Here is a 12,500-nt window from a genome sequence, read left to right on the forward strand (position 1 = left end):
GTACTTGCACAACTTGGCAGAGACTGAGCAGTTCAACCCTCAGCAATTTGAAGTTCATGTTTCTCTTTTTTTAAGTGATATTTTTGTGATGAAGATTGTTTAATAATGCTGCTTCAGAGTGCAAGAAATTGCATCTAAGAGGTGTAATTTTCAAAAAAAAAATTGTGGGGGAGGGCCCCCGGACCCCGCCTAATCAGGGACCTCTTTCCGAACCCACCCCTATATAGTCTATTTTTTCACTATTGTTTGACAAGCATTTTTGTTTTAAAATTTGGGCGAGTACAGATTCCGTTTGGGCGAGTTAACTTATTGACTCACTCGCCCAGTTTGGCGAGAGGTTTTTATTTTAAAGCTCTAACACTAATGGAGTTGAATAATTAAACCATTTTATCACCATGTAAAATCTCTTTCTCACGCTTGCACGCCGCATTATACTTTTATTACTTTTATTTATATAACAATTTGAAATTTAGGAGGACCATCTAAATTTCAAACTAGATGGTCCTGTGGACCATCTCTTTTTTTCTCCTTAAATCTACTCCTGCTGTCATGATGTCTATGTAGTAATTAATGCCATCTTACAATTCTTCTTGTTACTATTTCTCTAAACATCATAGATAACGTCTCAGTGCGTTGGGCCTAAGATAAAATATTGCTTGTTTCCCCTTTACCGTTCGACTCGCCAAAACACCGCTACTCGACACATTTTATTGGCCGACTAAAACAAAACAAAAATTATTTCGTTTCGCCAAAAAAAAAAATTAAATTCGTTCCGCAAAAACATATACACAAAACAGAATATACAATATACATGCACACATCTTGTCAAAACAAAATAAAAAAGATTTTTCACCTACCTACCCAGGGTTCTCCAAGAGCACTTATAGCCTGGCGGGTTTGCCAGGCTATCGTCGACCCCGCCATCCTAAAATGCACCCGCCACTCTAAATATCATAGCCGCCAGGCTAAAATTTGCAAAAAAATGCTAAAACTAGGACCGTAAAGGCAGCCCCGCCATGCTCTAATGAAAAGGCTTGGAAAGCCCTGCTACCTACTTGGTACCCTGAGAGGCGAGTAGGTAAAGGGGAAACAAAATTTTTTTTAAGGGTGGCCTTATTGACTGTGCTCACATTCCAGTTGCACCCTTGACTCAAAGTCACTAAGTACTTATCTCTGACATACATTATGCAAAGATACTGATGACCTTGCATTAACTATGCACACATAGCTTTACGAGTCGTTTGCACTGGTGGTAACTGGTAGACAGAGTGTAAATATAGCATGTGGTCCATCACATGGTTGGGATCATAGACTTTGCACCATCAATTACTTATAGTTATTGCATCGGTAATTGCTTTGCGAGGTTGACATATCTGCGCGCACTGAAGGAGAGCTCGTTCTGGGGTGAAGGAAGCTCAGATTTAGTCCAGGTAAACAGATAAGGGATGGTGTACGTGCAGGGAAGGCGGCTAGAGCTTGCACCACTGATCGTTATCTGCATGAGCTGTAAATGCTCACATTAGCCATCTTGCCCAACACTGGAGCCTAGTGCGTGTGCAGAAGTAGGGTGTGAGCGATAGGCATATCCCGGCGCAAAATATATTGTGTTGAAATTGAGAATCTTTAATTATTGTTATCGTCAAGCGGTCAGCCAGCGTGAGTGACTTACCGTCCATTTTATTATAGATCGGTGCGCCGCCCCCTCCACTCGCTCGATTTCTGTCAACCATGTCCGGTGAGAAGGGAACCATGTACAGACTGAAGGAGGTGAGAGAGCACCAGTCTATGACTTCACTCTGGATCATCATTCACAACAAGGTGTACGACGTGACGAAGTTTGTTGACGAGCATCCTGGAGGCGAGGAGGTGTTGCTGGAGCAAGGTGAGTGGTACTTTGCTAGGAGAAAGTGGGCAGAGAGCTAGTGGGAAGTGGGGAGGGAGAGGGGAAGGAAGGGAGAGAAGCTGAGGATAGAGAGGCTGGGGAGAGAGAGCTAGAGCAAGATAGAGAGAGAAGGCAAGAGAGACAGCGAGAGAGAAGGCAAGCGAAAACGAGAGAGAGCGAGAGTGAGAGGGAGAGAAAGAGAGAGAGAGAGAGTGAGCGAGAGAGAGAGAGAGAGAGAGAGAGAGAGAGTGAGAGAGAGCGAGATTGAGAGAGAGCTAGAGAGAGAGAGAGAGAGAGAGAGAGAGAGAGAGAGAGAGATAGAGAGAGAGCGAAAGCAAGCGAGAGTGAGCGACAGAGAGCGAGAGAGAGAGAGCGAGAGAGAGAGAGAGAGAGAGAGAGAGAGAGTAGGAAGTCGCAGCCCCAGACAGCACAGGCATCAAGTGTCTTACTAACCTCTCTTTTCTTTTGCGCTTTTCATCTCAGCTGGTAAGAACGGCACCGAGTCGTTCGAGGACGTCGGACATTCCAGCGACGCGCGCGAGCTCATGCAGAACTACTGCATCGGCGAACTCGCCGCCGAAGACCGCCCCGAGCAAGACTACCCCGAGAAACGCGCCTACACAGAAGGCGCTCCGCCCGAGCCGTTCTCCATCAGGAGGTGGCTGCTGCCAATCATCATCGCCATCGGCGTCGCTCTGGTCTACAGGCTCGGCGTGACGTACTTTGCCGATAATTAGTGTAGCCGTCCGTGTTTCCCGCCGCAAGAAGGCGCGTATATCCGGAATTCTGGAATATCCGGAAATTTTAGTTGTTAGATGTGGAGCGTGTGAGTGTAGTGTTGAGAGTTGTGTGTTGTTGAAAAGTTTTGTGAAGGAGCGGTAGTAGGGCGGCGCGCATTTCGCGTGCGACGAAGTGAGGCGACGACGAGATTGTGCTAGTTTCTTTTCGCCTACGAGTGGGCGCGGCGTTACATTTGTGAGACGATACCGTGCTGCGACGTGGATGCTTCAGTAACGGGAGCGGATAAACGTGAAGTCGTGAGAGATCCTGCCACACGGGACGAATCGGAAAGACGGCGGCAGTGGCTGCGAACTAACCGTAGGTTACCATCGGGAACCTGAGGTTACCAACGGGAGCCTACCATTAACAACAGGAACCTATCGTTACCAACACTAGTGTCTGGTTACCAACACCAGCCAGAACTTAGCAACAGGAGCCCAGACGGGGTCACCGCGACGAAGAAAAAGGTGTTATGCGGCGCGTCGTGGAGCTAGCGGCGGCGGCTGCCCCGCGCGCGTGCGTCACCGCCGCCCTGCTGCTCACCTGCATCGGTGGCGACGCCCTCGGCAGGTCGCCGTGGGTGGTCGAGCGGCCCGCGCGGCGGGCGGCCGTGGACAGCGCGACCCACGGCGCGGTGGCCCTGCTCGCGTGGACAGTGGCGGCGGCGAGCGGCGACGGGTGGAGGAACGCGGGGAGGCTGGCGGCGCAGGCGGTATCCTGCTGCCTGCTGGCGGTGCTGATAGACCTCGACCATTTCTGGATGGCTGGGTCTCTCTCGCTGAAGGTATAGCGTACTTCTATAGCTATATTCGCATAGGTAGAGCTGAAGGTGACATACTGGCAAGGGACTGGTGGCGGGATGACTCCTGAATGCGGAAGGGCGGTGGGGCACTCCTAAATGCAGACGGGTGCAGGTTTTCATTAGGTTTTTCTTTGCATCGCTGTTGATTAAGCGTAATCGCGGTTGTGGCAGCGTGGTAAAAAAAGCCTATCGAAGATATTATCTGAGAGAGTTTTTCCACCGAGTGATTTCTGCGTGCCACAGCTGTCCGCTTGTCTCTCTCCAGAGTGCGCTGTCATTGCCGACGCGGCCGCCGCTGCACGCGACCACGGCGATCCCCGCCGTGGTGCTGCTGCTGCATCTCTGCATCCGGCTAACGAACGCCGCCTCTCTGCACAGCCTCCCTCTCCTCGTCGCCGTCGCCTGGACAACGCATCACGTGCGCGACGCGACGCGCCGGGGCTTCTGGCTGTGGCCGCTCGGCAGCACGCCGCCGCTTCCCTACTGGCTCTACGTTGCCACGGAGATCTGCATCCCGTACGGCATTCTCGTCGTCAGGACGACGCTGCGCTGTGAGGTTGAGAGTGCTAACCGGGCAAGCATCGTATAGGATGCAAATTCGTGTTGACACCAGAGCTGGATAGTTGCTGTGTTGCAGAGACCTGAGGGTCGGACATTGAATGCAGGTCGTATGGTACATTTTCCTGAATGTGCGAACCAGTGTGGGACGACTTTGGGTTGTTCGTGGCCACGTCATTTTCGGAATTTCGGTGACCATCCTCGAAGATCCGAGAACGAGGAAATTCGCAGAAACATCGGAAAGCGCTTTGTTTCTCAACGGAAAGTTCTAGATGGAGATTCAGCTGAGTGTCTTCCCAGCTTGGAGTGCAGCACTTGTTTCCAACTTGGAAAAGAAGCTCAGCATCTTCTTGATTCGTAGGGCTTCTAGCGTGCCACCAATCGTTAGTGATAATATATATATAATTATCAGATAACCCCTGTTGGTTTGCGTTGAGAATTCATGCAGAATAGGGACCACAAATTTGATTTAATGCTTTTATTGTCTCGGAACAGGATACTTTTAGATTTGTCTGATTCGAAATATAGTTTATCGTTTGATATGATTTGGAGGTGTAGTTGTGTTACATTCCGCGTGCTGCGTGTACATGCATGAATGTAACTGTGCAAGTAGTTGCGATGGTGATAATAAGACATACGTGATAATCGTCTTGATAATGTATGATCGTACGATTCATTCTAGAGTCAGTGAGGATGTGAGAGTTGTGCCCTGTGTGGGTGTGTTAATATCAGGAGTCTATCAATATTGATATCAATATTGATAGACTCCTGTAAATATGCCATCTACACTCGCATCATTGGCGTGTGCTTGTTCACTCGTGATCATTGTATTGCTACATGTGTTACATGCATCGTGCTTGCAGATATCACGATGAAATGCACTATGCTGGTGCTATTCGCTGTAGACTTTTAAACTCTTAAACGTAAATGTCTAAGAGTTTGACTATGTCTACGCTTATCATCCCCACGACAACCACATTGAAATAATTGAATAAACGTGACCAAGTCTAAAAATATGTAGCTGTGGCTACACATGGTGTAAGAATTTGTTTTGCTGTAAACAATAAATTTGTTCAGTGCTGTTGATATTTCTGTTCTAACTGTGATTTTCTTTTGCATTGCCTGAGGCACGTTGTCAGAAAGATGTTATGAGAATATCATTGACAGAAAGGCACTGAAACTACGAGAAAACATAACAGGATAACAGGAACTTCATAATTGGCTGTCAAAGCATAGGTCAAATGCAACTGACTGGATGAAAATCTAACATGAAACTTATTACGATTATATTTTTCGCCATCCCTCGACAGAAATATTATTTATTATTATTATCTCGCCTTTCTTCCATAAACATGCATTTAAAATATTTCACATTCAATTTTTATTGCAAATTATATGTACTGAGTGCATTTTGATGGATGTAACTGCAAAAATCTGTTGAAAGACATTATACACATGCGCACGCACGCACGCACGCACGCATGCATGCACCGTTACGCACGCATACACACACGCGCACACACACACACACACATACGCACACGCGTGCGCGCACACACATGTATCCTTTAGACAAATCACACGCAAGCACGCTATAATTATCTAGTTCGATAATATCAAGAGTAGATAATAACACATTGTGTTATTCATACATGTATTTACTGTGTGTGGTGTATGTATTGATTATTGCTCACACAAAGAAATGCAAAGATGAACTGATTTTTTTAAATAAATAAATTGGAAACCGCACGAACATAAGTTTGTGAAGAGAGGGCGAGTGAACTGAGCATGAACAGACATGATCACATCGTCATCGTCACCTCCATAATCATCACTGGCTCAACTTGTAAATACAATATCTCCAACGAGAGGGCGCGGACTACTGGGCGTCTGCGTCATTCATCGAAACGTTCATTGACCCCATTACGAATTGTAAGCACATATCTAATTATTCTTAGTCTTATATTAGACTATTCCGCGATTTATGTAAACTTAATGCATCACTAGAAGTGTAGTTACAAACTTGTTTCTCCTATTCTAATAGATTAGCCGAAACCGGGTGGGCCAGTGCTGAGTGTGGTTGAGTAGTCTGATTCTGAACCATAGCACAGGCACAGGCACTTGACTTGGGTCTTGGAGTTGCTCAGTTCAACAGTTGGGACAGAGTCAGTAAAAACGGAAAATAATATGAACGCACATTCACAAATACATACCGTACCTCTCAATTGCAGCTCCACTGTTGTGTCACTGTATATCAACTTTCCTTCATAAAAAGTAACGCCGAACGCTCCCGCACTCGCCGCTGCGAGTGTGCTGTGTGACGTGTCGCCATTATATTTATAATGATAATAATATATAAAGTTATATATTATTATTATTATAATGGCGACACAGCACACTCGCAGCGGTGAGTGCGGGAGCGTTTGGCGTTAGTTTTCATGAAGGAAAGTTGATATACAGTGACACAACAGTGGAACTGCAATTGAGAGGTACAGTACTCGTCGGTAGTATTTCACTATTTGTGAATGTGCCGTTTGTGCGTTCATATTATTTTCAGTTTTTACTGACTGTCCCAAGTGCCTGTGGTCTGAACTGTAGTCACTAAGTTTGAGTTTTTTAAGACTGTCAGTACTACAGTAGGGTGGGTACTTTACAGTTTACTGTCTTTACTGTGCTGACCTACTGATAGCCATAGGCGCTTTGTTCCCTATTCCCTGTACTTTCTTTATCACCATCGCATTTTGTATATTTATTATAATTGATTTAATTGGTATTTTCAGCGTTTCCTTGCAGATTTCGACATTTACAATGACAAGAATATTGTTTCTCCTGGCGTGTATAGCAGGTACTCATATTTCATTATTTGGCGCTAGTCTAAAAGACATGACACATGTTAATCCTAACCAAGTCAGTGCTGTTTAGTGTTATTATGAATTCAATTTTAATAGCCGGGCGTGTTTGGCTGATGATTATGCCCTATATTGTCATATCACAGGTGTGGTTCTGTGTTCTATAGTTGTCGCATGGTGCCACTGCCCTCATGGACAAACGAAGATCCATGGATGCAACCTTGAGGATGGGAAGTGCCGTTGCTCCCATGGCTGTGATGCAGAGTTTCGTTTTGCGAACAAGGACGAATGTAAAAACATGAGGGAAGACGGTGAGTAGCACATGTCATGCAATACCTTGACAACATGGTTATAAGACGATGTCAATTCATTGCAAGAACACCCATGTCTGAGTCTTCAAATCAACCATTGTAATAAATCATGACAGATGGCCCCTTCTGAATCTTTATAAAGAAATATCGCATTCAATTCCTTTTTCGCTAATTCCGTGACAATGTTACATGTGCGCTTAACTACCGCACAAGATTCGACACATCCATCCACCTACTTGTGTGCTTGATCGGTTACTGTCAGCTAGAAATTATTCAATGCTGGTCTGATGACGTGTGATTTTTGCCGTGCAGCTATCGAGAATCCGTGTAACACTGAGCGGTGCAAGAATGACGGCTTCTGTGTGCAGTCGTCGCAGGTGAAACATGGGTACAAGTGCGACTGCAGCGGGACTGGTTTCTACGGACGGCACTGCGAGCAATGTGAGTGTCGTATGCCACGCACGTCCGCCTACCTACGCGGGTGTCACACGCGATTGTGTTGGTTCGTGTGTGCATGGGAAGGATGTTAGTGCGTGTTGTACACGCGCGGTGTGTGGTAGCACACATGTGCATGGGTGTGGGGGTGCAAGGGAGGGAAGTCGGTGTGTGTGTGAGTGTGCCTGCCTGCATGCGTGCGTGCGTGCGTGCATGCATGTGTTCAGACAGTCACTTGCTTGGTTCTGAAATTTGCTTTGTCTTGTCTCGTATTTGCTATATAGGAATTGTCAATACAAATGTCATAGATTTTTCAGTAGAGTAATGTTTGTATTTGTTACATTTCAGCTTGCAATTCGGCTACTTTTCATGATGATGAAGAAAATGGGAGTGCCTGTATCCAATTCTGATCAGGACGTGAGATGAAAAGACCCACAAATGCAACTTGCTAGGATTGTAAGATTGTACTAGGGTTGTTAAATCAAAGTTAGTGACTTTGGGCCATACCTGTTCATATATATTATATACATTTCATGATATACAGTAACCTTTAAAGTGATCGTATTTTCAATTCAATTTTTAATAATTCAGGTAGATGATAGGTGTATAAAGCTATATTGATCGTTTTAATTTCAAATGATGTTACTTGATTGAAGGACATTATGGAACAATAATTGTTACTAAATTCCCAACATTTGCTGGATATTCCTCGGATCACTATGCATTCTCTGTCACAAAAAAACCACATGTAGGCATGCTGACAGCTAATTTAGTATTATATTAGGACTTTGTTAGTATTTTTTACGTACATATAAGCATTGTATTTGTATGTGTTTGAATCTCAGTAGTACCGTCCAATACGTGATAACCGGCTTGCATTTCATTTTACTATTAGGTACAATATTTATAATATTGAGTATAATATTATGTAGTTTTTAACCAGTAGATGGCGCTCCCAATCATACAGGGCTCAGCATAATGAGTTTAATCTCGTAAAACTATCCCAACTAATCCCTCAGGTGAAACCCCTAAGGATCGGTCGGCTGGTTTTCCAAACGTAGCATGCTGTGTGTAGGCGGTGCGTGACAATTACTTCTGGTCTTAGTTTACTCTCATCGAATTTTATAGTCTACCTTGTAGCAAATGATGCACGTTTATAATTGTATATTGCATCTATCTATGCAGTTCATGTGAAGCAGACTAGCCTTTCCAGATGTGCAACGTGGTTGTGATTTATCTATAGCAGGGTTTGAGGTGTGTGTTAGTAAAGGTCCCTCCCTGTGTTACTTTCTCATCCCCTTGTGATCCCTAGTGACGCATAGTGCAATTGAAAGTGAAAGGCAATAACACTGTCAACATGAAAATAGCAGAAGTATTTCTGTTTGGGTTTTAATTTAATTACTTTAGCAAATGTATGTGAAACGCCACACACCACCACTCGCACAACCTTGAGTTGAAATCCACTATTACCTGATTTTCAAGATCGGTGAGGTAACATTTGGGACGGATGTGATTAGATTAATGATGGTTGTAGCGTGATCATGCAAATTGTAATTTTAAGAGGTAGTAAGTCGTTCAAGTCGATGCCAAAGAAACTAACAAACCAAAAGAACTGTCTTCCTTGGATCACATTGATTGTTTAGGCTTCCAAATAGTTTTTACCTATCTATTGTGATAAGAACGAACGAGATTATATCTGTTATTGTTTAGCACTGAGACTTTACTACTACGATCAGTGCTAGAATAGCATGCGCTAATTATTTGGTGCAGTTATAAGGCCGGCTACATTAATTTAAGTTTATACTGAAATTTGTATGCGAAACTAGATGTTATTGTAGATGTGTTTGATAGATTTTAAAATAATACAGTTGGTGCTATTAAAACTTTTTATCCTGTGTTATTTGTGTTTATCTTGTGCGATAGATTTTACATTCCACCACCGTTAAACCGTCCGGGCTATCAGACATGCAGGGTCATTGATTACCGAAAACTTTGTAGTCATCTTGTATTTTTCCCCCAATTTTGAAGTACTCTACTTTGTATCGACAGGTGAGGAGGGCAGCTTTTTTGCCGACATACTCTAAAAAAGTGACCGACAGTTACAAAACGTGTTTCGTATGTGCAACGCCGCGTTTTCCCACCCGTGTAATAATTCGGCAATAATTCCTCTTTCGCGTATATCTTGCTTTTTTTCGATAACAGATGGCGCCAAGATCTGGCACATGGAATAGCATATGGCGCGTCCGAAATAGAGTGAGAGCGCGCGGTACAAGCTCCTGGTACAAACAGTTATAGGCGGGAGCGATACTTGTGGGATATATATATATATATATATATATATATATATGCGGCGTAACAAACGTAAACAACTACAGTAGCACTACGACTACAGTGTAGAAAAAATATTACTACACGTACTATTCTACGTAGCATACATATTAACTGTCAACACACCTGCCATCTCTCACAGATTTCATATAGAGCTGATATGTTTACAGTCCGGCCATCTGACCCCACGTAGCTATAAGCTGCACAAAAAAGCTTTAAGGAATCGGTTGCGTGCTGGGGAAGTGTGAACGTGTTCATGTTGATATTAAATGATACGTGTCCATACCTTATGCTTATACGTTTGTGTTGCTAGAAGCAACACTCTTGGATTTCGTGACTTTGCGATTTTTATTGTGGGATTTTGTGATGTTTTTATTGCGTGGGAAAAAATCGTAGCGTGATCCTGTCGATGACATAGTAATGATACCTATGTACCAGATGGTATGATGGGTTTTATCATGGTACTGAGTTCGGTCCTCGCTCAATGATTGGCCTCACACTGACGCCCTCACCCCTCATGGTAGCGATGGAGAGATGAGCGAGGAAGAGATCCCCGCGTCGCCACAGGCCCAAGATTTTAAGTGTTTTTCGTAATTGTCGGCGAAACTAGAACTCGTCTTGTTGTGTCTACTTGCGGTTAAGTACACGCACGCGCATGCGCGGTTGTGCAGGGCAACTCGCAACCTTCTGCGTCATCATGCATATACAAGCCTCCTCGATGTCATCCCAGAGTGGAAACCCTATTATTAAACATGGCGCCTTAATTAGCTCTTGTCCAACCCATTGGTTAAATTAATGTTCACGTAGCAACTCTCTGGTGAGCTTGCGTCTGTCTGGTGGTCGGCCGCCATGTCGGTTCGCGCATGCGCGTGGGGGTGGCGACGGCGTCGCTCCAGGCTGGCTCTCCGACGATTTAGGAATGTGTTATAGATGTGATTTCTCCTGCGTGAGTTTCCTACGGTTGCGTCCACATCTCTCTACTATAAACACGGCGCATCCATTGTTGTTTGGATACGGTCGTATACAAATATTATTTCTGGATTTCTCGGCGGCGATGTGATGATATTTGTCTTTGTGTGTAGATATTTATTTAACCCTCCCATGCGAATTCACCGCCACCGTCGCCGCGGTTTGATAAATTCGACAACTCAGCGTGTAACATTTTTTTCTGCTCCCCTTTCCCACCGTTTCACCGCCCACCCACATACACTTTCGCAACTGTACTATTTTTAGTAGACTTCCCTTGACAGCTATATTTAAAAATACCCTTGGTATATTTCTTTAATAACACGAACTTACGTCTATAGATGGATCGAACATAATCTTGGTAAAAAAAAAACACGAAAGTCCGATATCAAGATAATATTGTATTAATAAATGTTTAGCCCCCCACTGTTTAAAACAACGTGGACCTTCTGGTCTAGTTTTTAGTATGCGTTCCTATACAACAGCAGAGGCTCGGGGCAGAATTATAATCAGTCTACAACTATACATATAAGAGATTACCTATCCCGCAGTAACTAAACAACAATCTTTATATACAAAGCATGTACAATAAATATTACGCGCACGAGCGCGCCACCTATCAGCCAACAGAAGCGCGTCAGTTTTTTCTTTCTCTCCAGAGAATTGTTGACAAGCTGCCGTTAAAAAACGCTCACACTAGAGCACATCATAATTATATATATATATATAGGGCTTCCGTGTATCATCTCCCGATGCACGCACGATTCACAGTGCTAGTCTACGTTTACTATACGTAACTTAGGGAAGAAACAATTCACGAGGCATGATCAGCCAATAGTGTCAATAGTGTGTCATTTTTACGGCGTTGAAAACGGTTCAGGGTTTCAATAAGTTGGGTAATGTTTAATGGTTATATATATATTATATATATATATATATAATATTTGTGTGTGTGTAGTGCCTGTGGTGCGTGTGTGTGTGTGTGTGTGTGTGTGTGTAGTGTGTGTGTGTGTGTGTGTGTGTGTGTGTGTGTGTGTGTGTGTGTGTGCGCGCGTGTGTGTGAGAGAGTTGTGTGTGTGCGTGCGTGCGTGCATCTGTATTAAAACACATACCAACACGACGTGTCGCGTTCGGAATTGTCGTAAAAATCTGTGTTCATAAATAATAAACATCCGCATATCAGTGTCTATAATTATCCTGTGTATACACCCATGCCTGCCGCGCCGGGGACCCGCGCACGTACGCATGCAAGTACCGGCTATAGTTGACAGCATAGACTTCTACTAAAGCTGCTACAGACAGAGAGCAGCAGTAGAAATGGCTCCTTCTCCCGCGCGCGCACCCGCCATATCTGCACAACGCGTGACGAGAGGGTCAGATTGCATCGTCATTGCCTTGATTCCTTTCTGATACGACCTTCGTAAGTTGCTCAGGCGTCTGTGTAGAGAGACACAGTCCGCGCATGCGCACGCCGTTAGCATGAGATATCGTGACGATGAAGAATGCGCGCGCGAAAGTGGGAGAGAGGGGGAGGGAGAGACAGCGAAAGTGGGAGAGAGGGGGAGGGAGAGACAGCGAAAGTGGGAGAG

General features: G+C 44.5%; 3 protein-coding genes across 5 annotated transcripts in view; all 3 read left to right on the top strand.

The window, feature by feature from the left end:
- LOC106808635 (cytochrome b5-like) overlaps positions 1-2,632 on the top strand; it is a 4,710-nt gene extending 2,078 nt beyond the window's left edge. For 2 of the 3 annotated variants that reach the window (XM_014811438.1, XM_014811437.1), the window contains exons 2-3: positions 1,687-1,882; positions 2,366-2,632. In XM_014811438.1, coding sequence (XP_014666924.1) covers positions 1,729-1,882; positions 2,366-2,619 — 408 coding nt within the window. In that variant the 5' untranslated portion in view covers positions 1,687-1,728 and the 3' untranslated portion in view covers positions 2,620-2,632. Of the gene's footprint in view, positions 1-1,411; positions 1,431-1,686; positions 1,883-2,365 lie in introns of those variants that run through there. The other variant, XM_014811439.1, reaches the window with a different exon arrangement.
- A 492-nt stretch (positions 2,633-3,124) lies between these two features.
- Positions 3,125-5,108, top strand: LOC106808634 (transmembrane protein C5orf28 homolog). The gene is made up of 2 exons (XM_014811436.1): positions 3,125-3,446; positions 3,730-5,108. Exons 1-2 carry the CDS (start codon positions 3,135-3,137, stop codon positions 4,051-4,053), a joined length of 636 nt encoding a protein of 211 aa, XP_014666922.1. The 5' UTR covers positions 3,125-3,134; the 3' UTR covers positions 4,054-5,108.
- A 778-nt stretch (positions 5,109-5,886) lies between these two features.
- On the top strand, positions 5,887-9,507 carry LOC106808639 (protein crumbs homolog 2-like). Its single transcript, XM_014811443.1, has 5 exons — positions 5,887-5,954; positions 6,803-6,867; positions 7,039-7,182; positions 7,495-7,623; positions 7,966-9,507. Exons 2-5 carry the CDS (start codon positions 6,831-6,833, stop codon positions 8,025-8,027), a joined length of 372 nt encoding a protein of 123 aa, XP_014666929.1. The 5' UTR covers positions 5,887-5,954; positions 6,803-6,830; the 3' UTR covers positions 8,028-9,507.
- The last annotated feature ends 2,993 nt before the right edge of the window (positions 9,508-12,500 follow it).

Source organism: Priapulus caudatus, unplaced genomic scaffold, assembly GCF_000485595.1.
Source record: "Priapulus caudatus unplaced genomic scaffold, Priapulus_caudatus-5.0.1 Scaffold291, whole genome shotgun sequence".
Taxonomy (NCBI): domain Eukaryota; kingdom Metazoa; phylum Priapulida; class Priapulimorpha; order Priapulimorphida; family Priapulidae; genus Priapulus; species Priapulus caudatus.